The 27968-nt window shown below is 43.3% G+C and overlaps 1 protein-coding gene across 2 annotated transcripts; it reads right to left on the bottom strand.

The window, feature by feature from the left end:
* Window positions 1-489: 489 nt before the first annotated feature.
* setdb2 (SET domain bifurcated histone lysine methyltransferase 2) lies at window positions 490-22381 on the bottom strand. 2 transcript variants are annotated; one of them, XM_084333520.1, is made up of 12 exons: window positions 22324-22381; window positions 19893-20006; window positions 18108-18218; window positions 16447-16667; window positions 15200-15481; window positions 14464-14795; window positions 10916-11085; window positions 9138-9385; window positions 5266-5299; window positions 3082-3278; window positions 2354-2442; window positions 490-1088 (listed from the first exon to the last, which is right to left on the bottom strand). In XM_084333520.1, the coding sequence occupies exons 1-12, from the start codon at window positions 22340-22342 to the stop codon at window positions 905-907; spliced, it is 2001 nt and encodes a 666-aa protein (XP_084189646.1). In that variant the 5' UTR covers window positions 22343-22381; the 3' UTR covers window positions 490-904. The 2 variants fall into 2 exon arrangements, with proteins under 2 accessions (XP_084189646.1, XP_084189647.1); XM_084333521.1 differs by lacking the exon at window positions 490-1088 and having other exon boundaries at window positions 2410-2437.
* Window positions 22382-27968: the final 5587 nt, after the last annotated feature.

Below are 27968 nucleotides of genomic sequence, written 5' to 3'. Positions count from 1 at the left end.
TTTATAATTAATTTATTAAAACCGGTTGATAGGCCCTGTTATTATAGGCTACGATGGTGAATGGTGTCATTTTGATTTATTGTCGGTCAGCTGAGCCGATCAACGTTCTACGACACGTGGCTCAGCGGCATTCCGCGTTAGTGGATAATATCTCTAATAACTATGCTGTGTCACTGCTTTCTACTTTCCCTGAAGCCACTTCTTCTGTAGGTGCACAGAACTATAACTCCCACTGAATTAACTGGCCACGTTGGAAGGTTGATTTAAAGGAAAAGCTTATTTGCCATCTACCCTGGAGTTAGACAAGAAGATACATATCTTTTTTCTTCTCTGTGCATGCAGTAGGAGTAGGAAGACGTGCACCGTTAGCCTAGCTTAGCATCAGTCACTGGAAGTAGGTTCCTCCATTAGCCTAGTTCCCAACGTCTTCCTACTCCTACTGCATGCACAGAGAAGAAAAAGGTATGCATCTTCTTGTCTAACTCCAGGGTTTCCAAAATGTTGGAGTGTTAAGATACATACCTTTTTCTTCTCTGTGCATGCAGTAGGAGTAGGAAGACGTGCACCGTTAGCCTAGCTTAGCGTCAGTCACTGGAAGTAGGTTCCTCCATTAGCCTAGTTCCCAACGTTTTCCTACACCTACTGCATGCACAGAGAAGAAAAAGGTATGTATCTTCTTGTCTAACTCCAGGGTAGATGGCAAATAAGCTAATTTCCCAAAATGTTGGAGTTTTCCTTTAACCTTTCAGATGTACGTTGGCCTTTTCGTTGTTGAGCTTTTTCTCTAAATTCTACCAGTCTATAGCTTTCAATGGTCAGCAGCCATTGCGACATCATCATTAGAATGAAAATTCTAATCCCATCGGTGAGATCGTTCCCCCCGAAAAAGTGGTTCAGATGGAACCTATGGAAAAACCACGCCCGTTCTGTCCCCGTCCGGCACCCCGACGTCACAGAGTTCACACATGTTCTTGTCCGACAGCCCTCGGCACTCGTCGCTCGCGCAATCACACGGCACTTCCAGCACCGGAGGACTTCCTGGGTCACAAGAGTAGTTCCAGGTCAACTCGGTCCCGGCCCTCACCGCTCTACGGAAAGAGAAAGTAATGCAACAAATAAATACGAACACTTTTATAAAGTGAATATGAGGAAATGTTGCCTAAACATATTCATTATACACTGTAGAGTCCTCCTATTATGCGGTTAACGTCACAAGAAGGTCTATGATATTAACGAGCATTCACACGCTATACGATATTAACTTGAGCATTCACACGCTCTACGATATTAACTTGAGCATTCACACGCTCTACGATATTAACTTGAGCATTCACACGCTCTACGATATTAACTTGAGCATTCACACGCTCTACGATATTAACTTGAGCATTCACACGCTCTACGATATTAACTTGAGCATTCACACGCTCTACGATATTAACTTGAGCATTCACACGCTCTACGATATTAACTTGAGCATTCACAAGCTCTACGATATTAATTTGAGCATTCACACGTTCTACGATATTAACGAGCATTCACACGCTCTACGATATTAACTTGAGCATTCACACGCGCTACGATATTAACTTGAGCATTCACACGTTCTACGATATTAACTTGAGCATTCACACGCTCTACGCTATTAACTTGAGCATTCACAAGCTCTATGATATTAATTTGAGCATTCACATGCTCTATGATATTAACGAGCATTCACACGCTCTACGATATTAACTTGAGCATTCACACGCTCTACGCTATTAACTTGAGCATTCACACGCTCTACGATATTAACTTGAGCATTCACAAAAATCTACGATATTAAATTGAGCATTCACACGCTCTACGATATTAACTTGAGCATTCACACGCTCTACGCTATTAACTTGAGCATTCACACGCTCTACGATATTAACTTGAGCATTCACACGCTCTACGATATTAACGAGCATTCACACGCTCTACGATATTAACTTGAGCATTCACACGCTCTACGATATTAACTTGAGCATTTCACACGTTCTACGATATTAACTTGAGCATTCACACGCTCTACGCTATTAACTTGAGCATTCACAAGCTCTACGATATTAATTTGAGCATTCACAAAAATCGACGATATTAAATTGAGCATTCACAAGATCACACTATCATTTATGAGGAAGTTGTAACAAGGAATTGTATTGGTGAGAACAAGGCGCCTGAATATGAATCGATATAAAATGTAAAAAAATAAAGAAGGCGAAAGCCCTATTATGTAGCGAGTATTTCAACAACATGGTCAACATAATTCCATTTCTAGCTTTCTGTGACGACACTTACCCCTCCCCCCATTTAGCTATCCACTTACTCGCTTGTGAAGAAGGTGATCATAGGGAAGCTGGGGTCATGGGAGTCAGTGAAGATGTTCTGAACAAAGAGGTTGGGCTCACAGCTGTGCTACATAGAGACAGAGAGGTTCAACGTCAACAACAAATAGAAGACGAGACACAAAACATGGCACACCCCATTTCAGATGATGATAACGGGAAATTTACGTACAGTATATAACGTAATTCTTTCTATTCTCAATGAATATCTACAATTCCCATGATACATCTCGCCAACCTAGCGCAGGGCCACACAGATCCTTGGCCATGATTGTCATTTAATGATAATCACCTACTAGCTGATTACAATCGCCTGTTGTTTGCCAACCAAGATGTCTGCGATGGAATAGTATGAATAGATTAATTTCCCTTTGAGAGAAGAAATACAATCTGATCTTCACAATGATGTTTATAGTTTTATTAAACATCTCCATTCAAAATCATGTTTTTTGTTTTAGTTTTAGGGGGTTTTAACTCTCCTTGGAGGCATGACTATACAGATTGTAATTTGTGCAGAACTTGTCACTTTTCACATTCTTCTCTGACCTTCCCCGAAATATGGGTTGTATGCAGTGTCATGTCACTAACAGGTCAAACCTATCATGGCACAAATTGCGAGTAAACTTAAATGAAAATGTTGAAATTGTCTGGCGTCGGATGATTCGATTACTTAAATAATTCTTAGTAGCAGCTCTGTTGAAACACTTACATTTATGAATCTTCCCACGTTGCCCTCCTTGGTGGCGTCCAGATAGTATGTGCTCTCTGTGCCGATCCGTTTTACAATCTTCGGACTCGTCTCCACGTCGGCTTCGGTTGTGGCGCTCACTTCCTTGGTGACCGGTTCAGAATTCGGTATCGTCCGCTCCGGCAACTTCGCGCTCTCTCCCGCGTCGGGTGCCGTGTCTGCTCCAGAAGAGACCAAGGACACACGGTGTCATAGATGCGTGTGGCTAACTCGTTTTACACAAAGTGCAACGCACGTGTGCCACCACTAAGGGGCAGAGCAGATAACCACGGGCAAATGAGTGAGTCAGTTAGTTAAAATCTTTTAACCCTTTCACTACCACTCAGACCCGGCGCCATGGGCGGGCATTAGGGGGCCGGGCCCGCCCACTGAGTCGGCTATGCCCACCCTGGTAAAAAAAATAAAAAATGCGACTATCCAAATCCTTAGTCAGGGACAGCCCTAGTGGGCACTGGTCTCAACAACAACACTAATGAAGCTAGCACGGCACTCTGTGAGAATTCGTTTAAGAACTTCTTTACAGAACATTGCCTTAGTATGCTTCATCGACGCAAGGCCAATTTAATTCAGTTGGCATTTGAGAAGGACTTCAAAAAAGTTCAGGAAGGAGTGGAGGGGCAGTGTTTTAAGAAGATTTCACTCTGTCCCCAAACGCCGCTTGCCGTTCTACTAATGATGGTGAGTAGCCTGTGGAGGAATTTTATTTGCTTTTTTATGCACCTTATTTTTGTCAGTTCAGTTCAGTTTGTCAGTGAATTCAGAAGTGTTGAATAAATGGAGACTTTTCAAAGATATAGATTATAATAGAAATGTATTCTCCTGAGGGATATTTGACACTGCAAATCACTCAACATTAAACATTTAGACAGAACAAGTCACAAATAAGAATAACAAAACAAATGGCCTAAGAATAGAATAAAATGAAATAGAATAAAAGATACAGTAAATAAATACAGTAAAAATATACTGAAGTCTACAGTAGGTGTAATATTGCACAATGCTGTTTAAAAAGTAAGAGTCCAGGAAGATGGTAACTGTCACTCTGTGCTCAGTGATGCAGTGAGGCACAGTGATGCATTGTATAGTCTGATGGCTGTGGGAATGAAGGACTTCCTGTGCCGTTCAGTGCTGCATTTAGGTAGTGTGAGCCTATAACATGCTCCTCCTGTCAGCCAAGTCTGTGTATAGTGGGTGGGAGGGGTTTTCCCTGATGGCCTGGAGCTTAGCAAGGTTCCTCCTCTCCGCCACCCTCGCTAGGGAGTCCAGCTCCACCCCAACCACGCTACTGGCCTTCCTGACCATCTTATCCAGCCTGTTTGTGTCCCCTGCTCTCAGTCCGCTGCCCCAGCAGGTCTGTTATATATATCCGTTCAGTCTGTTTTTGTATAAGTGAATGTTCTTAAGATAGAGAGAAATTAGATTTTTCAATTGCCTCTCTGCTGTTTAGTTCAGCACCGTGGGCAGCGCCAAGCAAGCCACAGCGCCGCTGTCCCAGCTGAAACGTATAAAAGGGAACCCGTGTTGAAAAACCATTGTGCCCCCCCGAGAACATTTTATGCCCCCCCACTAATTTATTTCTGCAGCCTGGTCTGCTACCACTACCAAAGGTTTAACCCTTTCACTACGACAATACAGAAGGTTAACCCTTTCACTGCCACACTACAGAAGGTTAACCCTTTCACTACCACACTACAGACGGTTAACCGTCTTTCACTACCACACTACAGATGGTTAACCGTCTTTCACTACCACACTACAGATTGTTAACCGTATGTAGTGTGGCAGTGAAAGGGTTAAAGAATACAAAAAATTCAATGTGTGTGACGTGTATATTTTGTCTCAAATTGTACATTTTATGAAACAGTATATTTCATGTTAATTTCTTAATATGTATAGTTGATAAAGATACTTAAATGGGTATTGTTGTATCATTCAACTTAACACCATCCAGTGAAGGAAGTAAACAGGGGCAAGGGGCAAAGAAAATGCCCTACAAATCTGCCCAAGACAATAACATTAAATCAAATGTGTCAAAGTGCAACACAACAACCCAACTAACGACGTACGAGCAAAAATGAGGACGCAATAATCCTACAGTGCAATGTAGAAAAGTAAAGTCAGCTGGTGAACAGAGGACCACTGTACCTGGATCTGGACCTCCCACCACGACGCTCTGCACCTGAGAAACACACACAGCAGGGTTACAACTCCAGTTCCCTTCAGGTCCAATAGAGACTGATTTGATATTTTTATTTATATATCTTTATTTCGAACATGTAAATACAAACAATATAAAACAAAAACAAATCATTGATCTATAGCAATGAAATGGATTTTTTTTTAAATAGAAAACAAAAAAACAAAACACAACTCAATTTACATGTTCGAAAAGGAGTAGGAAGAAGTATACACTTATTTAATCCTAATCCTTTTCCACTACTCAAATGAATGTACTAATTTAAAACCTTACAAAACAAATATATATGCAAAACAAAAAAATTATATTATGTAAAACATGAAAGAAATAAAATAAAAATGTAAACACCTGTGAATGTCAAATCCCTTCCTCATCCCTGTACCTCGTAAAGATTATTTCTTTATAATTCAGCTTAACACACTGAATTGTGTTTTTTTTTATATGCAATACCAAGATGGGTTACTATCTCAGGCCAATTGAGCTCTGTGTATAACTAGTTCAAGTTTCAAGTTATTTTTTTTATTTGTCACACATAAGGTACATGTACATTATAGTGAAATGCTTGGTTCTGTACAAGCCGCCTGAGTACACTACAGAAAGTAAAATAAAAAAGTAAACGACCAAACACTATACAAAATATACAAAACTAAATGCAAAAATGAGGTAGAAGAGGGAGTGCAAATTTGTAAGAATAAATAGATAAAATATGGTGTAATCTTAAAAAGTGTTTAAAGTGTCTAAAGTGTGTGAATGTTTAAGGTGAATGTATATATATATTAGGGATGGACATAAGAGCTATTGTTCACACCTAGTACCTGACTGCCAAGGTGTGCAGTCAAATTTTAGATTGAATTGTCTCCGTTTTCTCTGCTACAAGACTTGAGGTTTAACTAAACATAAAACATAAAGTTTGGAAATTTGTATTTGGTAGATTATTTCTCTGTTGTAACAATGTAACAACACACTCATCTTACAAATGCATGTTCCTTACAAATGGGGCAGGGCACAATTTAAAAAGGTAAATAAACAGGCTTTCCAACGGTATAAAATGTATTGCCAAGAAGCATCGTTACAACAGAGAAATAATCTACCAAACACATTATGTTTTTTATGTTTTATGTTTAGATTAAAATAAGCATACCTTCTTCAAAAATATTTTCACAGTCGATGTATGACACATCATTTGAAAGCTTACATTCTGTACTTTCATAATCTGTAAAAATCAGAAAGGTTACAGAGGGAGACTTGTGACTTATTTTTAGCGTCAACTAGGTCATTCACGTGAAGCGATCAATCCAATCAATCCATAATGAAGTTTCAGAACTTTAACCTCATCTGCTATGTGACGTCCGCTTTAAGTGGAGTCACCCTCTACCCCCGAGCCACCTTGTCCAACGGATCCAACGTGGACCATAGAGGTAAGCTTTTTGGACGGGAAAACAACTTATTTATTGGTTTGCTCGGTTCAGTGACCGGTATTGTGGCCAAAGGGCAGAGTACTGTATCTGCAAAAATGCCCAAGTGAGACACTTGTACTCGTGTGATGATTGATTAGATGAGATTACATTAGATTAGATTCAAATGTATTGTCATCATCATACAGCACAAGTACAGTACAACATTTTCACTCCAACCAGAGTGCAAATGTAAAAGTAAAGTGCAACAGCAATATACAATGTACAGTACATGTGGTTAAACTGGGTGCAAAATATACAAATGAGTACTACTAAGTGTAGTGCTAATCAGATGTATGTACAGAGTTGCAGTATAATAAATAAAGACAGTATGACTACTACTGGCCAGCAGCGTACTAGTAAGAGTAGGATGTGTACAGAATAGATATAGATATAGTAAAGGACTATATGCAGATAAGTACAGACAGGTGAGCATAGGTATATATGCGGCAAGAATATATATATATATATATGGTATATACAGTATTATTGTACATGCAATAATACAGAGCTATGGGTTATGTGCAGGTGTACAAGCAAGTATATAGAGGGGTTAGCCTATATGCAGGTATAGCCAGACAAATATGGGTACATATCAATTATATAAGATATAAATGTAAATATGCTGTATATACAGCACTGTTGTACATGCTGTCATACAGAGTATATGGATAGACAGTGAAAGCAGTAGGTAGGTATAAAGAGTTCAGAGTCGTACAGTATGGGTAACAGAGCCTAGGGTGTACTGTGTGTAGGCAATGAGAGTGAAGTGAATCTCCAGCATGTTGTAGGTTTTACCTTCACGCTGAGCCTGGCAGCTTTACAGCAGAAACGGCACTTTGCCTTTACTTTACTGCATTGTGGCCATATAACTACAGTATATACAGTATAACTACATGGCCATATAGTGATGAGCTGCAGGAAGTAAGCATTTGTGCCAGAGCGGCACAGTCTACCCCTGCATAGAAGATAAGCTCTGCTGCCCTCTACTGGTGAGACATCTAACTACATACAGCTTTTGGACAGTAGTGTAATACTGTACGTCAAGGGCAATGTCTTTTACGGAATGCAAGGCAAATATCAATGTTTACTTATCATGAAAACATTAAACAATATACATGTGTTTAATATATTTATATGTGGAATTATTCAACTATTATTAAAAAATGTCTCAACATATAAATCGATGTAATTTCTCTCTCACCACAACTGAAGTCTTAACAGATTGAAGAGATGAGTCAGAGTCTACTCAGACACTGAAATCACAAAACGCTCCAAAAGGCTTAATTTGCATATACAAAAAAAAAAAAATCACTGATATTTTCTTCCGGGGGAGAATCCCTCAGGACCCCCCCTGCCTGATTTTGATTTTGGATCATATCACCTTTTTCACTACTAGAGCAGTGGTTCTCAACGGGTCTAGCCTCGGGACCCAACATTTTCCTTAGTCATTAAGTTGCGACCCAAATCTTTTAACCACTATGATCAGTAATACACGATCTTTCATGCACTGTTAAAAACATGAAATAAACACAAAAAAGTGCAACAAAAGTGCAACTAGGGCTAAAAACCCAATGAAATAAAATAATAATAAATAATATGCTTCTTAGCAGATTTCTTAGCTTAACATAACAGACCTAAGTTTGGGGGAACTAATGGGATAACTGGGGTTGCAACAAAAGTGCAACTAGGGCTAAAACCCCAATGAAATAAAATAATAATAATAATAATAATAATAATAATAATAATAATAATAATAATAATAATAATAATAATAATAATAATAATAATAATAATAATAATAATAATAATAATAATAAATAATTATGCTTCTTAGCAGACTTCTTAGCTTAACATAACAGACCTACAGTAAGTTTGGGGGAACTAATGGGAAAACTGGGGTTGCAACAAAAGTGCAACTAGGGCTAAAAACACAATGAAATAAAATAATAATAAATAATATATGCTTCTTAGCAGACAGTTATCCCAGGGAACTAATGGGATAACTGGGGATGTTGTTTGCTCCTGACAAGAGTCTCAAAGTCTGGGGTGATGGTGGACAAAGCAACTCTGAGGTCATGCTCAATGTCCAATCTGTTCCTCTGTTTTGTCTTCAGCTGGACCAGAGCTGAGAAGCCACTTTCACAAAGATAGGTAGTGCAAAAATAATATTTAAAAAATAAAATAAAATATTTATATTTTTTTACACACATTTTTACAAAATGGCCCCGCGACCCACTCTTGGGTCGCGACCCGCCAGTTGAGAAACACTGCTCTAGAGTCTGCCCGTATGACCTCCACACATGCTACTATATAAATACTCTGCATCTACTTTGACTGGTATTGAAGCAGGCCGAGCCGCTCACCCTCTCCCCTCGTTCCTGGATGATCTGAGGGGCGTCCGCGGGCCTCTGGATGACTGGGACGTGCAGCGGGGGGGAGGTGGGCGGGGAGGGCTCCAGTGTCTCCAGACACTTGCCGCGTCCCGACTCCGCCACTGGCGGCGCCAGCCACTCCGTCACCAGCTCCACCTCGTCATCCGAGGACAGCTCGGCCCGCAGGCGCTTGGTGGGCGGGGGCTCGTCGGGACCCTGGCCCGTCCTGAGAACCAGTCCTGGTCGGGGCAAGGGGAGGGGAGAGAGAGAGGGGGGTGGGGAAGACAGCTGAAATGTGACAACATTGGCAAAAAAAAAAAACACGATTATTTAGATTGAGCCGTGGCTCCATCCTCCCTCTCAAAATGAGCTGAAACGACGGCTTGGGCTCGAGGGGAGGAGTGACGGAGCGCACCGCTGTGAAGGAAGGGTGCGCTGCATTTACAACACAAGACAAAATGAGCAACACGGCATGCGGCACAATAATCGTTGCACTGGCCGATTTATCTCGTCTTCATGATTGTGGGGGAAGCCAAACGTCGTAATTGAAATTGAAACTGGATTCATCGCCCGGCCCCGCTGTGCACACGTGAAATCAGACTGGCGATTTAGAAGACCCCCCCCCCCCCGGAAGTGACAAGATAACAATGGAGCGTGATTCAAGGAACGGTGGATTCATCTTCATTGTGATGCTGTTCAGAAATGGTTAGCTATTAACAAACTTTTATTAAATAAGAAGAAGTCCTATAGTATGCTGTTTGGTACTAGATCAAATCTGTTGCAAATATCGAATCAGTTGTCGATTAAGTTTTTAGATGATGCTCCTCTCGAGAATGTCGATGAATATAAGTACTTGGGTCTTTGGCTTGATTCTCAACTCACCTTCAAGTCACATATTGATGCTGTGATAAAGAAAACAAATTGTAGCCGGAGAATATTGTATCGTTCTATTAACTGTTTTTCTCTTCAAGTTAGGAAAATAATCATTATACAGCTGGTACTTCAAATAGTGGACCACGCAGACATAGTCTATCAGAACACCACACTAACAAATCTCCGTCCTTTAAATGTCACTTATAATAGTGTTTGCAGATTTATATTGAGGTGCCCTTATAGAACCCATCACTGTCTTATGTTTGAGTCGTTAAACTGGCTTTCTCCCCCATTCAGAAGACATTTCCATTGGTTGCTTTTTGTTTACAAATGTATTTACTTTAATTATCCCCCCTATCTAAAGCAGTTCTTAACACCATATAGTTCAACTTATAATTTAAGACACACGGATCATCCTTTCTTTACTATACCTCGAACCACCAAAGCTATTGGTCGACTTGCCTTTAAATATAAAGCACCAGCAGATTGGAACAAACTGCCTACAGTAGTTCACTCAGATCTCTCACTTCTTACCGGTTATTCAAGATATCTTTGTTCACTCATCTACAGACTACTTGCACCTGTTATTGATTGATTTACTGTGTTAGGGCTTACATGTTGTTTACAGATCAAATTATAATTTTGTATGTGTTTTATAAGGGAAAAAAAATACATATGTATATATATTGGTGATCCTCTTGGAAGGAATCAGTGTGGATTGTGGGGGTGAGCTTGGGAGAGCGTCTGTCAGTGTATAAGTGTATTGTTGTCCTGTGTTTTGTTTTGTTATGTATTGTATTGTATTGTATGTTTTGTATCCTATGTTAAGGCCCCCCTCGAAAACGAGATAGCATATCTCAAGGGGCTTATCCTTCTAATAAAATGTCAAATCTTACCTGCAAATGTGCAAATGAACGTGCCTTGGTCAATGTCGTCCCGGCAACGGACTCCCCAGCCTTTGGTCTTTGTCTGGAAGACCTGGAGACGGACTCGGAGGCCGCGCTGCACCACCCGGTTCTGACACCTGGCCCGGTTACAGCCGCACCACGGACCACACTCGTACAACCTGAGACACACACACACACACACACACACACACACACACACACACACACACACACACACACACACACACACACACACACACACACACACACACACACACACACACACACACACACACACACACACACACACACACACACACACACACACACACACACACACACACACACACACACACACACACACACACACACACACACACACACACACACACACACACACACACACACACACACACAGTTGTATTCATATTGAATTAAAAGATGATAGGCACATCTAAATAAAAAAAATAAAAAATAAAAATATATAATATTTGTAATATTTCTTTTTAATATATATATATATTTTTTCTAAAATGTTGTATCATTCCATGTGGGCTGTGGGGGGTGCTTAATGTCTGAAGGAGTCGACTGAAGGCTTCTTGTTCTCTGCAAAAGCATGTAATTGGTCCACTGATGGATACATCTTGATATTTGTCTAGTCTAGTGTGTTCATTAGATGGGTGAAATCCTCTTTCAGTGCCTCTGTGCCTGTTTTCGTAGGCAGTTAGCCTCTGGTATGCGTGCCATTAGCGTTAGCCACGCTTCTAGGCCTCTTTTCTTTTGGAAAAAATGATAAAAAAATTAAAATAAGAATTATAAATATTTTTATTTTTTTTGTATTCGACTAAGAGGTTGGCTAGTCGACTACGGCTCCTTTCGACCGATTAGTCGACTAATCGACTAATAGGGGTCAGCCCTACAGTGGAGACAGTGAAACCTGTGATTAGACGGGTCACATTCCGTCATTGGGCTCAACCTTTTCTGGGGACCCCCTGGAACCTTCTCAAAGGACCCCTAGCTGTGTAATAATAATAATAATAATAATAATAATAATAATAATAATAATAATAATAATAATAATAATAATAATAATAATAATAATAATAATAATAGCCTTTCACATACCCAAGGCGCTTTAAAATAAAAAGGGGGAGGGGGGAGGATAACGGTGACCTAAACTAAGAAACAAAATACAAAAACAGAACAGAGAAAATGGAACAGAACAAAAAATTTTAACAAACAGAATGAATAGGATGCTCAGGAGCATCAGACAGAGATCATAAGCCTGGGTGAAGAGGTAGGTCATCAGCAGGTTTTTAAAGTGGACAAGAGAATTGGCATTTCGGATGTCCATGGGGAGGGAGTTCCAAAGGGTGGGGGCAGCGACACTAAAAGCCCTGTCCACGAAGGTCCGCAACCTGGCTTGTGGGATGGTGAGTAAAGGGCTCTACATGCTACAGCAACTGCGACTAGACTGCGACACAACATCGACAGCGCAACAATGTTGCAGACACTCTGCCTTTATGCTTCTGCAACATCCACGCGTAGCCTATGCAACATTGTACAAATAAATGTAAAATGTATGTACAAAATAAACATCTTTTCCGGTGTTTTAGACGTCGCTCTTTTATTTTGAAAACCCCGACTGGAAGTATTATTGCTGCTACCGGTTCAGTGTTTTTGAGCTGACGCTAAATACAAATGTTGAGATTGTTGGTGAACAACTAACTTTAGGTTAGTTTTAACGTTAGCTAGCAGCAGGGATGGACGCTGTTGTGCAAATGCAGGCAGCTACAGGCACTCGAGGAAGAGCTGCTGATTTTAATCGGCAGGAGAGAGAGAGCTCGACAAAGCCGTATATCCCTGTGGCGGTGGCGCGGTCGTAGGCACAAATGCAGCTCAAAACTACCTGTTGTTGTATTAAATTAATTGATTGCTGTTTAACGTGTCCCTTGTGTCCAGTCCTTTGAATTAGCCCCACCCGTTCATTGTAAACAATGATGCATGTAATTATATTAACGTTAATGTGTGTTGTTGTAGCTATGTTAATAAATTCTGAATGGCATTAACATTAGTTGGGTGGCTACAACGAATTCTCACAAGCTGGCCTCGTAAAATATCAACACCAGCCATGGAAATACTGTTTACTAAATTGTGGAGGCTTTTAATCGTCAAGGTAAGAGGATTTGAAGGCGTATGCTATGGAAGTCCCCTGCAGCTCCACTTTGTTGAAATGTACATATAACCAGGGTTATAGGATAACCACCAGTTAATTCGCAAATTTTTTATTGGTTTGTCATGACAAACCAATTACATAATCCAACATAATGTGTAAAGAACTAACATATTCCAGTTGACTGTATATTTTTTTGTATGATTTGTGATGAATAAATCAATACTTCCATTTGTATAAATTACGTTAACTATCTGGGATAGTATTCCTGCCTGCGGGACCAATATTTTATATGACAGCCCCGCCCCCATTCACTAACCAACCAATCAATGCTACGCAACATCAACGCAACGGTTGTGTTGCAGTCGCTCGGGTTGATTTTGGGGACAGGTACGCAACATCCTCGCAACACCCTCTGCAACACCCTCTGCAACATCTGCAACCATGTTGTGTTGCAGTTGTGTCGCAGTCGCGTCTGAAGGAAATCGATGATTTGCATTTGGTTTATAAGTATAACCTATATAGACATGAGTTTTAAGAGGATAATATCATCATCATGTGTGTGTGTCTCCAGCCAAAACTGTGCAGACAGAGGGCCGTTATCAGCTGGGTGGAACAGAGAGAACTAGGGGGGGGGGGGATAATATCAACAATTGAGCGGTTGCTATAGTGATCTGGGTCAAATAGCTGTGGTCAAAGACAGCACGTCACACGTCACATAGTAACGAGGAGAGGGGCTGCCCGCTCTCTGCCCTCTCTCTATGGTTCTCTAGCGGCAACAGTGGCTCAAGAGGTAGAGCGGTCGTCCGGTAATTGGAAGGTTCGCGGTTCAATTCCGGCTCATCCTGGCAGCGTGTCGAAATGTCCTCGAGCGAGACACCTAACGCCCAACTGCTCCAGACGAGCAGGTCGGCACCTCGAGTGAACGGTGTTACATTCTTATCACTTTTAAAAGCCCTGAATAAATTGCACAAAAAAAGAAGCAATTTTTTTTTAAGATTTAAAAGGAACCCACCAACATTTTGGGAAATTACCTTACCGTCTTCTCCAGAGAGAGACCAGATAGATACCAGTTTCCTCTCTGTGCGTTCAGTAGAAAGCTATCTGGCTCCATGTTAGCCTAGCTTAGCACAATGAATGGAAGCAGATATGACCGGTTAGCCGAGGCATTGTCCAACTAACACCTCTCCCGAAGGCTAACCGGTCATATCCGCTTCCATTCATTGTGCTAAGCTAGGCTAACATGCAGCCAGATAGCTTTCTACTGAACGCACACAGAGAGGAAGCTGGTATCCATCTTCTCGTCTCTCTGGAGAAGACAGTAAGCTAATTTCCCAAAATGTTGGCGTGTTCCTTTAAATGGCTCACTAACGGGTCTCCTCACCCTGCAGGTACAGGCTGGAACAGTCTCTGATCGGAGTAGCGCTGCCCCCCGGTGGTCATACGTATGCAGGCGCAGCTCTCTGCGTCCACGCAGCCCGACTCGGCGCAGTCGCAGCAGGACTTGAAGAGCGTCGGGCCGCGGCTCAGGAAGCAGCCGTGCGGCCAGCGGTCCTTGCGGTAGCGGAAGTCCTCCGGCTTGGCCCCGTTGTCCCCGAGGCACACCTCCACGGGCGTGGGCTCGGCCCCGCGGCTCAGGTCCCGCTCGGGGACGCGGGGCCGCGCCAGGCGCGGGGGGTCCAGCCTCATGCCGGGGTTGAAGGTGAAGTAGTCCATCTGATCAAAATGACGACGGTTAAACGACAACGACAATACTGATGGAATACATACATATATTGCATATATAAAACATAACAATACGGGCAAAACTATTATACTACATATAATCTAGATCCTACTTGGAAACCTCAGCAATAATCAACGGAGTTTCGAGTACTTTGATATTTAGAATTTCAGTTGATTCTTTTTTTTCTTCACCCAGAAATGGCAAGTTAGCTTGATTAGCATTCATCACTGAAACCATGGGGGCACAGCTAGCCGCAAGCATGATGCTAGTATTTCCCCTTGGTTACAATGAGGAAGGCTAATATAGGCTAACATGTGTGCCAAGTGAAGAAAAAAACACAAGTAAAGTACTCCTTTAAATGTTGGAGGGGGGCGTGGTCGACTAGCGGAAGCACCTGCAGGGTGGCGTAGCTCTCCGTGGCCAGAAGGAAATGCATCACGTCGGCGTGGCAACGGAGGCTCAGCCCACAGGGCGTTTTGTAAACGACGTCGCGGTCCGTCGCCTCCCTGGAGCTCAGAAAGTCGTCCCCCTCCCCCTCCCCTCCGGAGTCCCCGGCGTCGGGCTCGGACGTCAGGGCCACGGCACACAGCCGCTGGAAGCTGCAGCGCAGGGGGATCGTCAGGGGGTTCTGGCCCCAGAAGTGGAGGGTCGACTTGGGCAGGTTTGGCAGGCAGGCCTGGGCACGGGCAGGGCAGAGCAGAGGGGGGAGAGATCAGTGTTATAGAGACGGTGTGATGAGAAAATCCCATGTTTCCTGTGAGAGGCGTTTTGGTTGCCACATTGTTGTAATCTTTTTATATAAATAATAATACATCCAGAGCTTTTAGAAAGGTACGCATTAAAAGTACTGCCCCCCCCCCCAACACTTTTATTTATTGATGAATTTGAATGAAAATGTATTTATAATTTTTTTTATCGTTGCTTCTGCTCATTTGTTTTGTGTTGAACGTTTTTCTTAATTGTTTTGCTTTGATCCACATCTGTCTGAATATACCTGCATATAATACTTTTTATATACCTACATATAACCGATAAAACTCTGGATGATGGCATGTACAATAATGCTGTATATATATATATAATATATATATTTATTACATGGCGTTTTAACATTCGCCGAAATGCTTGATTGTGATTGGTCAATAGCCCCTGACAGCTGTGAATTATTTTTCGATAACCACCGGTGATTATTGTTTTTCGCAGCTGTTCGCAATCAAGCCCACTGACACACACTGCAGCAGTGCAATCAGTCCACACACCTGCCGGCGATAATAATAACTTTATTTGGGCTGACAGCGGACGGAGCCACAGAACAACTGCGCCTGCATTTGATCTCGTCTTGTCGATGGTGTAAAATGAATTAGGTATATTGTTAGTAAGTTAGCCATGTAATAAGCGGGATAATGTATAGCTATACTCGGTCATTGTCACAAAATAATTGACCTTCACTGACGTTTAAAACACCTCGGCGAGGCGCCTCTGTATTTTAAACTCCATGTCGGTCAATTATTTTGCGACAATGACCTCGTAGCTATACATTATCCCTTACATATATATATATATATATATATATATATATATATATATATACCAGAGATATATTTATCTCTGCAGGAAGTGAACACTAAGGTGAACACTGACCGTAGTGCAGTCGTGGGGCTTGTACAGCCGCTGCAGGGGGACCAGCGGGGCCATGAGGTCCTCTCTGTGGACGGCGGCGGGGGACAGCAGCGAGTCTGCGGAGCCGTTGGAGAGCGGGGGCGGCGGCGAGGGAGGGGAGGTGGGCTCGCTCTGCTCGGGAGGCAGCGGTGTCCGGGGACTGTCGACGTCTCGGGTCGACACCATCTCCAGCGAGGGAACGTCTAAACCGGAGAGGCGAAAAGGAAGTCAAAGTTACAATGTAATTTTTTTTTTAAATTAAATTAAAAAGTACAGAATGGACAGAATACACCAGAGTTGCTCATGATATCTCACTAGATCAGCGGTTCTCAAACTACGGGTCACGACCCAAAGTGGGGTCGTGGGTAGGTGACAGTGGGGTCGCGCATTGGCAAGTATACATTTTGTTTTATGTTCTAGCAGCATATTTTGGCTAAATATGCCTTGTTTTATAAATGTGTATTGATAACATAGTGCTGTAATAAAATGTTCTAATAAATGACGATCGAATCCCGATCAGTAGGCAGTATCGCCTACCTTTTGAACTGGGCTAGTTTAGTGTGGGGGTCTCTCACGCCGGAGTTGAGAGCACTCGAGAGGCAGCAGCAGTGGTAGACGGGTACCAATGGCGATCGCAAACTTTTGGAGATTATTATGAAGAGGACAAAACGATCACACTTATGGATGATAACGTGCGTTTTCACCAGACTACATTGGACTCAGCACTTATGGTAAATCATAAAAATGCTATAGTCAAACCGGCAGAGGAGGTAGCGTATTCTGTTCAACGCTCCGTGGTATAGTCGCCACCGGGAGAGCACTCCAGAGGCAACTGGTACCGGCAATGGCGACCGCAAACTATTGGAGATTATTATGAAGAGGACAAAACTATCACACTTATGGATGATAAGGTGCGTTTTCACCAGACTATGTTGGATTCTAGTATTTTCAAACAGGCTGTTTGGATGTAACTAATGTTATATTTATTGTTCCTGTTCTGACCCAAGACACTTGAAGCAAGAGTGGACGGGGTTTTGGTGGACGTGCTGACAAAGGTAACGTCTATTTTACCGAACCCCATCATAAAACATGTCTTTGTAATGATCCCAGCGTCGGAAAACAAGTCCCGCGAGGGACCCCCCCCCCCCCCCCCAGCTTGGTGGTTTTGTGAATAGAAACATTCTATATATGGTAGTGTTTACCTTTGACCTGGAAATAATATAATTGTCAGGCGAGCAACCCGCACGGAATGCGCATGCTGCACAACACACGTCATATCTCGCGTTCCAGAAAACGAGACTGGATTATTTTGAAACGGGACGGGTTTTAGCCTGGGATTGCACAGGAACGAAGGTATGTAGAAATAAACGTTTTTTCCCCCTGTTGGAGTATAAATATTGCACTCAATCATTATTGGTTCGACCGGTCACAGTGTTTGTTTTGGCAATACAAAATGTAATTATATATAATATAACAAGCATAATATAATATTATATAACGTATGGCTGTAACATAACATACATTGTATACCTTTCTTCCTGTGGCCGATTAGTACTTTATTTAAGTTTCCGGACGAGACCGCGTTGTTGAGAAACATAGTGCATTAGTTAGTATCTACAGTACAGCGTGAGAGTATACTGTACCTGCGCCAATCACCACTCGGACGAAAGCATCCGTGGGAACGTCTGCGGTTGGCATCGGGGACGCCGGAGCACAGTGGACCAGGTTGATTAAATTCATCCCCTGGATATATTCTAAATGGAAGAGGGAAGAAGTGCCGTCAGGATTGTACGTACAATGTACTGTGCAAAAGATTTTACATGAGGGAAATCCTGTTATAATAAAATAATAATACAACTTTATTTGTATAGCACTTTTCATACAGATATTGCAGTTCAAAGTGCTTCACAGCAGTAAAAAATAGAGGCATAAGCTAGCATAAAAAAGATAGAGAGGTAGCAAATAGGGCTGGGCGATATGGCCAAAAATTATATTGCGATAACGATATCGATAACAATATCATATCACGCGATATTGATAATTAGCGATATTGTTATAAGTATTACAAAATATATATATATATTTTTTTAAACAACAGGTGTATGTTTATTTTGCAGCAATTCTTTGTTGTTGCCGCCATCTTTAGTGTTACATCCCCTCACACACTCCAGTTCTCAGGCTGCAGCTGGTTTGAAAGCGAAAGTAAAGCGGCTTCTCTGCTGGCTGTGGCTCCAGGGGAGTTGAACAGTTCTGGCTCTGCTAGTTTCTTTTCTATCTTTTGGCGCTTTTTTGGTGGACAAACCACCGCACATGTGCACCGTGACTCGTGACTGGAGTCTAGCTCTGCTAGCACACATAGCCTACTGTGTACAGACGGTTTCAAACTGTATTTTACATTCGAAAGCAAACAAAATAAATGGACAAGAAAAAAATAAATCTCAATTTGGTCAGTATTGTCATTTGGACAAGCAAAGCCATTACTTTAAGTTGCAGGCAAGAAAGACAAGTCTGTCCACTGTCTCTGGGTTTAACAAAAACAAAATAAAAAATCTATATACTTTTTTTCCTGTGTTTTTCCCCCCCGATATCAATTATTAAAATATATCGCAATAATTATCGTTATCATTATATCGCCCAGCCCTAGTAGCAAGGTAAGGTAAATCACAGTTTTTCACATTAGGATCTAACATCCCAATAGGCCTCTCTGCTTACGGTTTCATTCAGTAATAAAAATAATAAAATAGAATAGACAGTAAAAAAGTACGGTTTGATTCAGTTTAAAAATAGGCAATACTAAAAAAATGTAAATAGAATAGACAGAGTAAAAAGTGTGATAAAATAGTTCAATACAAATATGTGATAAAATAGTTGAATACAAATATACAATAACATTTACAACAGAGCATCGCTCATAACACTTAATAGAACAACAGAGCAGTGCATCGCTCTTAACACTTTGCATCAGATGCAGTGTGCAGTGTGAGAAGCGAGGTACAGTATACTGAATATGAAGGTAATGGTATTATCATCACGGGTCGGATTCCCTGCAAAAGTATGGTCCACGAGATATGTACATTCCGTTAAGATATTCCGTTAAATATACATACTGTATATTTTTAAGTTAATAAAAAAAGTATTCATTTGCAGCTGTAGTAAAAAAAAGTTAGAATATAGAAAATGTTTAATGAAATATATTACAAGATAAAGACATAAAGATATAACGTCATATCACATTATAATTTGTACTGGAAAACGAAATACCATCAACAATATTATAATAATATTGTGTGATGATATGACCTTTTGGCCACATCACAAAGCCCTAAAACAGAGCGAGACATAAAGAGATAGAGAAAGAAATTAAAAGACAGGTTTGTGTGTGTGTGTGTGTGTGTGTTGTAGAGAGCACAATCATACAGAATAACTACCTCTGTCCGTCGCCGTGCTGTCTTTGATCGCATATCTCAGGTAGAGCAGATATTCGCAAACCTCATCGAAAGCCTGATTCACATCACTGCGAGCCCAGAAGGCCTTCGCCCTTGCTGAAACCAGGAACAGAATAGGATTATAGGATTACACACGTGGGACAATATCCTTTTTTTTTTTATCCACTTTTTCTCCCATTTTCTATATTTTTCTCCCATCCCAATTTCGTATCATCCAATTCAACCCTCCCCTGTCACGAACGCTGTTTCTTGCCTCCCACAAGCTGGCTGCAATGTGGACTAAGTCATACATAGCACAAGTCCCCTCCGGTACTTGAGGTAACAGCAGTCGCATCTTTTCACCTGCACAGCTCGATCTCTCAGGAGTAACACGTGGGAGGCTCACGCTGCCCCCGACACTTCCTGATTCTACTGCGCAGGCGCACCAACCGACCTGTAGGAGTCGCTGTCCACAACGCCCGATCCCCACCCATCAGTTTCCCACCCCCTAATACGGCCAATGTGTATTAGTATGAACGACCAGCTAAACTGAAAGCAATGTGGAGCGCTGGGCTCGAACAGGCGAGCCCAGCGTCTCCGCATTTGTGGCGAGCGCCTTGCCCACTACGCCACGTAGCCGCCCACATGGGACAATATCTTATTGTCTGTCAATTATTGTATGTCCCAGTTGGTGCGCTGCTGCCCATCTTGGTCAGGACACTCTTGGAAGAGGTTTATAATAGGCTTATGAAAAGAGGCTTGCCATAAGGCTTATTCTGGTTGAATTAAACAAATGTAATTAAAAAAAATATTAAAGTACATAATGGAATACATTTTTTTTTTTTTGAATAAAACACATGATTGGTGGACTGGAAACACAAGGATTATGAAAGGACTATGACACGTCACATCTAGTGTTCTATATCTATGGTTCCAACTATGTGCATTTGTTTTCTGGCATATTATGGTATTTTTCCCAACATCCTCATACTATGCGGGTGAGCGTAGTCGAGGTTGGGTCTACCAGCTATTAGCAGACCTGCCGTAGATGACCCAGGTCTAGAATATTTAGAGATATCTTCGGAATAGATTATATGCTAGACAGACGCCCGGTCGGCAATGAATGGATCTAACTCTACAAGAGACATCCTGAATGAGCTGTAAAATGACTATCCACAAATCATGTTAAACCCAGATTCGGCTCAAACAAGGGACTAAACACGTTTCGCAATTATGCCACATCAATGTGGAACGCCCTACCCAAAGCTGTAAAGGAATGTGAATCACTACCCACTTTCAAAAACACTCTCAAAAAACACCTACGGAAGACTGCAATTCAAAACTGGCCCCTGTAAATGTCCTAACACAACCCCCTCCAATGTACAGTACATTACCAAGTATGGCCTGTCAATATTCCAATGTACAGTTTTGTTTGTACAGTTGTACAGTGTCCCCCACCCACCCCTCCTACCCAAACTCCCCCCCCCACTCCTACCCAACCCCCCCCCCCCCCCCCCCCCCACCCAACCACCTCCAATGTACAGTCCCCCCCCCCCCACCTACCCAATCCAATGTACAGTTTCTACGTCAAATGTATATACTTTTTTTTCCTGGACTCTCTTTGTATCACAAACAGTACTATATTTACAAATCTGGTATGTCATAAATATATAGATGTAGCAGTACTGTCTATCTGTATGTCATGTATGTCATATATGTTACAATGAATTGAAAATGGGGGACCCTGATGTAAACAAGACGAAAGTCTTTCTCTGGTCTGCATCCCCTTAACAATTGTATGTATTGAGCTGTACTGTACTGTACCCATTCTGCAATCTGGTAATAAAGTTTTCAATCAATCAATCAATCAATACAGTACAGCTCAATACATCCAATTAAGCCAGGGGTGCAGACCAGAGAAAGACTTTCGTCTTGTTTACATCAGGGTCCCCCATTTTCAATTCATCATAACATATATGACATACACCTACACGACATACAGATAGGCAGTACTGCTACATCTATTCATTTATGACATACCAGATGTGCAAATACAGTACTGTTTGTGATACAAAAAGAGTCCAGAAAAGAGAGTACATACATTTGACCTAGAAACTGTACATTGGAAATAAAAGGTAGGTTGGGTCTACCAGCTATAAGCGGACTAGAAACCCACTCTCATATTTAAAATAATTGCAAGATGCAAAGCTGCCACCAAATCAGTTATTGTGTGTCAGTTCTTTGTCTGGTATTAGTTCCCTATAGCGTGGCCAATGGCCTTATAGCCGAAAATGTCGCTAGTAACCGCGGTAGCATGAGTTTGAAAGATAACGTTAGCAGGGTAAGCGAGATCCATATATTGTAGAAAGATCACGTACAGTAAGCAGGCGTGCATTGCATATTGTTCTCTCGACCGAAAGCAAGATCAACCTACCAACTTCTAGTGCATCCATTTCTTCGAATAGGCAACGTTAGCTGGCGTTAGTTAGCTGGCAGAAAGAGTAGGGTATATCTGCAGAGCCGCAAGCCCAACGTCTGGGCGGGGCTTCGTGGCTTGGACTAGTCCCCAGACGCGTGATTACCAAACCCAGCCGCATTTCTCGGAGACGCTCTCTGATTGGCACTGACTGACGCTCTCTGATTGGCCACTGACATGTTTGCCCAATAGCGTGACGAGCTGTGTCTTTGCCCATTTCCACGTCAAACAGCCTGCAAACTACCTGGCGTTCTATCGCCATGCTCTAAGACAAACTCTAACCTTAACCAACTTCGAAAGAGTGCCTAAGCTTAACCGTCGAAAGAACTTGCCGTCACGCTCTAAGACAAACTCTAACCACCAACTTCGAAGAGTGCCTAAACTTAACCAGTGTAGAAACAGGCGTCGGCCAATCAGAGAGCGTCTCTGAGAAATGCGGCTGAGTTTGGTATTCACGCGTCCCAGACGCGTGTATGCCTTCTACAACGTTGTTCCAGTTCCGCGTTGCCGTTTTGCGCTCTGATTGGCCGAGCGCGCGCATGCGCATGAGCCGCGACAAGCCCCTCCGCCGGCGTGATTACCAAACCCAGCCGCATTTCTCTGAGACGCTCTCTGATTGGCACTGACGGACGCTCTCTGATTGGCCACTGACGCGTTTGCCCAATCCTTGACGAGCTGTGTCTTTGCCCATTTCCACGCCAAACAGCCTGCAAACTACCTGCCGTTCTATCGCCATGCTCTAAGACAAACTCCAACCTTAACCAACTTTGAAAGAGTGCCTAAGCTTAACCGTCGAAAGAACTTGCCGTCACGCTCTAAGACAAACTCTAACCTTAACCAACTTTGAAGAGTGCCTAAGCTTAACCAGTGTAGAAACAGGCGTCGGCCAATCAGAGAGCGTCTCCGAGAAATGCGGCTAGGTTTCGTAATTACGCATCCCGGGCGCCTGTAGCCTTTCTACAACGCGTTCGTGTTTCCGCGTCTCTGATTGGCCAGGTCATGTGACATGTACGCCCAATCATGGGTGAAGGAACACACTCCTCAGTGTCAGTTTTAGTATTTAATTGACAAGGATGACGATTGATTGATTGATTGATTGATTGATTGAAACGTTTATTAACAGATTGCAGAATGGGTACAGTACAGTACAGCTCAATACATACAATTGTTAAGAGGATGCAGACCTGAGAAAGACCTTCGTCTTGTTTCCATCAGGGTCCTCCATTTTGAATTCATCATATGACACACACGACATACAGATAGACAGTACTGCTACATCTATACATTTATGACATACCAGATTTGCAAATACAGTACTGTTTGTGATACTAAAAAAATCCAGAAAAAGAGTGTATATACATTTGACATAGAAACTGTGCATTGGAGAAGGTTGGGTAGGTGGGGTGGGGCTGTACATTGGAGGTGGGGGGGGGGGGGTAGGGGGGACACACACTGTACATTGGAATACTGACATACATTTGACATAGAAACTGTACATTGGAGGAGGTTGGGTAGGTGGGGTGGGGTTGGGTGGGGCTGTACATTGGAGGTGGGGGGGGGTTGGGTAGGGGGGGAGGGGAGGGGACTGTACATTAGGAGGGGGTGGGTGGGTGGGAGAGGAATATATACATGCGGTGGGGAGGAGACTGTCTATTAGGAGGTGGTGGGGGTTTTGGGCATTTACGGTGGCCAGTTTCGAATTGCAGCCTCCCGTAGGTGCTCTTTAAGAGCGGTTTTGAATGTGGGTAGGGATTCACATTCCTTTACAGCTTTGGGTAGGGCGTTCCACATTGATGTGGCATAATTGCGAAACGTGTTTAGTCCCTTGTTTGAGCCGAATCTGGGTTTAACATGATTTGTTGAGCTTCCTCTGGTGTAGTGGTTGTGGTATTCACTGACCTTTGGGAAGTATTTTGACATGTACATGGGTACCTTAGTCATATAGTGTATCTTGTAGACTAGGCCCATTGCAAGTTGCTGTACTCTGTCGTCTACTCTAAGCCATCCTAGGTTGTCAAAGTGGGCAGGGGTGAGGTGGGTTCTGGGGGTAAGGTCAAGTAGTAGTCTGACCAGTTTGTTTTGTGATGTTTGTAATCTTGTTTTAAGCGCCTTTGAGGTGCTTTGGTACCATGAGGTGCAAGCATAGTCGTAGTACCCTTGAATGAGTGCTCCTGCCAGAGTCTTCAGGGTATTCTTGTTTACCAGAAAGGAGATCCGGTACAAGAATTTAGTTCGTTGGTTGACTTTTTTTTATTACATTGGATGCCATTTTGTCACAGGAAAGATTTGCCTCTAGGATGGAACCCAGGTAGGTAATTTCGTCTTTCCTTGTGACAATATTGTCACCCACTGTAACTGAGAAGCCGTCGGTCTTGCTGAGTTTGTTATTTGAACCGAAGAGAATGGACTCTGTTTTGCCCATGTGTAATGATAGTTTGTTATCAGCGAGCCATATGCAGATTTAGCCTAGTTCCGAGCTGAGGGTTTTTTCAACCTGCAACTTGTTCTTGTCAGAGAAACAAACAGGAACAAGCTGCAGTCACAGGCTGACGACATGTCATTTGCATAAATTAGGAAGAGTAGCGGTCCTAGTATGCTTCCTTGTGAAACACCACAGCTCACTGTGAGGGGGGGGGGGGGGGGGGTAGAGTACCGTTTACCTCTACTGTTGACAATAATGAGTGTGCTCTCCCGTCGTCCATTCAAAGTGATTGACTGATTGACACCAGCTGAGTGATGGACTCATTAATATCAGCTGAGTATGTGTATATAAGAGCGACCTTCACAAATAAAAATGTTGCGGTCAGTCGGCCTCCGGATTGTTGCTTCAGAGAGAGAAACGCGGATGAGTTGTCATCGCCGGGTGTAATGGCGTCGGTGAGAGGAGGAAGGCACGGAGGAGGGTTGGACCCGGTCGCTCGGAGAGAGAGAGGGAGAGAGAAAGCGGAGTCGAAGCAGGGCGGGGGAGGGTCTGAGAATTGGGAGGAAGTGTGTCGGCGGATGGACGAGAGCATGGACGAGAGGATGCTGGCGCGGAGTTTGGAAGTTGATGACGGAAAGTTATGCGGGGAAGTGGAGGCGGCACCGGAGTGGAGGGTGGGATCTCGTTGTCTTGCTGACCTGTCGGGGGAAGGCGCGAGGTACCCGGGGGTTGTTTCCTGGATCGACGGTAAAAAGTGCCGGGTCGAGTTAGACGGCTTTATCGGTTACGAGGAGATGGATGTGGCCGCCTTGCTGATCCATGATGAACTGCTTTCGCCGTTGGGAGCTGGGGCGGGTAGTGAGAGCGAGAGAGGTGTCGGTAGGGACGGGGATGGTAGTGACAGGGGAAGGGAGTCAGATGGTGAGAGTATGGAGGGGGGTGAGAGCGGGGGAGAAGGGTGGAGTAAGGTGGAGAAGAGGAGCAGGGACAGTGAGAAGGGGATAAAGAGGAAGAAGGGTAGGGGAGATAGCTTGAGTGGGTCAGAAGGCGAGGGTGGAGGAAATGTTGTTGCAGAAGTGATTCATATAGTGGTTAGGTTTGAGGGGGAGGGGGGAGTGCGGAAATTAGTGTTTTTCGAGTTGCCCAAACTCACAGGTAAGCAATTAGGGGAGGTAAAGTATGCGAGAGTTTTGGAGGATGGGAATCTGGCCGTAGGGTGTGTTAGTGTGGATCAGGTGGAGAGGGCTAGGAAGATGAGGAGCATTGGAGGGGTGGGTATAAGTAAGGTGGTGAGAGTAGGGGAGAAGAGGGAGGGGGGATGTAAGGGGGTGATAGCTGGGGTTTCGGTGGAGGTTAGCGTAGAGCAGCTGGTGGAAGAGTTAGGGAGAGATGTGCGTAATGGGAAAGTTAATGGGGCAGAAAGGATGAAGAGGGGGGCAGATAGGGTAGTGACGGAGACGGTTGTGATTAAGTTTGAAGGTGAGGTTGTTCCAAGTAAGGTGTATGTAGGGAGTGGGTTGTATAGGGTTAGGGAATTTGTTCAGAGTCCTCTGAGGTGTTACAGGTGCCAGGAGTTTGGTCATATAGCAGTTTCATGTAGGAAGGGACAGAGGTGTGCTAGGTGTGGCGGGGAGCATGACTATGGGAAGTGTGGGGAGGGAGTGAAGCTGAGGTGTTGTAGTTGTGGAGGGGAGCATAGTGTAGCGTTTAGGGGTTGTGAGGTGATGAAGAGGGAGGTAGTGGTTCAGAGTGTTAGAAGGGAGGGTAAGTTATCGTATGCAGAGGCGGCTAGGAGGGTAGGACAAGGAAGTCAAGTTAGGGTGCAGGGGTTTGTAGAAGGGCAGTTGGCAGAAAGGGTAGGGCAGGAGGATAGAGAGAGGGTGTGGGAGGAGAAATTGAGTATTGTGGGCTTCGTGGCAGGGGTAGTTAATACTGCGGCAAAGATTGAGGGTAGAACAGATAGAACAAAAATGATTCTTAGGATAGCGGTTCAACATTTGGGTATGGAAGGTCTGACATTGGAGGAGGTGGTTAGGGAATTGAATAAGGGGGCAGCGGGTGACCAAGGAGTACAGAGTCAGGCAGCAGGGGGCAAGGAGTGTCTCGCAGAGGGGGGCTCAATTAGAAAGTAACAGCATTAGTTGCACTCCATGAAGGTGAGGGGAATTGGATTTTGTAGGAGGTAAAGGATACCAGTAGATGGCGGCACATACCCTAACAAGTGGTCGGCCGCCGTTAAACCTCAATAAGAAGAAGAAGAAGAAGAAGAAGAAGAAGAAGAAGAAGAAGAAGAAGAAGAAGAAGAAGAAGAAGAAGAAGAAGAAGAAGAAGAAGAAAAATGTTGCTTCCTTGATACACGAATCCTGTCTCAGCGTTTTATTCCTTCTCTCTATACTGTATAGTCCAGGTTATGATGTCTAGCCAATACGCAATATCCGACATTCAACAGGTTATGGGCCCAGAGCGCTAGAATCATGACGACTAGACAATCGGAAGGGAGTTCGCGTTGGTCTCGTCTAGCGTTTGACGGAGATAAACAAAAGTATGAACTGTGGGAGACTTCATTCAAGTTCATGGGCCATCTCCGGCTACGGAGACTAAAGGGCACTCTCGAAACGGATCTCCCTGACGAGGCGTCTGCTGACGAGTTGAGAGAAGATGGTGAGACAAACGCATTGATATACGCAGAGCTCATCCAGTTTCTGGACGATAAGAGTTTATCGCTGGTAATGCGAGAAGCGTCTGATGATGGACGGAAAGCCATCGGAATATTGCGCAATTATTATGCGGGTTCAGGGAAGCCAAGGATTATCAGTCTCTATATAGAGCTGACTACACTGCACAAGTCTAGCAGTGAAACGGTGACTGACTATGTAATTCGGGCAGAAAGGGCAATAACTGCACTGAGAAACACAAATGAGACTTTGAGTGATAGTCTACTCGTGGCTATGGTATTAAAAGGACTGCCCGAGGCATTTAAACCCTTTGCGATACATGTCACACAGAGTGATGAGACTATAGTGTTTTCTGCGTTTAAGACTAAGCTCAGGAGTTTTGAGGACACTGAGAAAATGCGCGTTACCACGTCGGATGACAATGTTATGCGAGCCCAAGCCCTGTCTGACCGGGGTGCACAGAATGCCCAGAACGCGCGCATTCAGAGCGCACAGCGTACAGACAT

Source organism: Notolepis coatsorum, assembly GCF_963971535.1.
Source record: "Notolepis coatsorum genome assembly, chromosome: 1".
NCBI classification, from domain to species: domain Eukaryota; kingdom Metazoa; phylum Chordata; class Actinopteri; order Aulopiformes; family Paralepididae; genus Notolepis; species Notolepis coatsorum.
The sequence above is the reverse complement of the archived record's forward strand: the minus strand, read 5'-3'. Positions and strand labels throughout refer to the sequence as shown.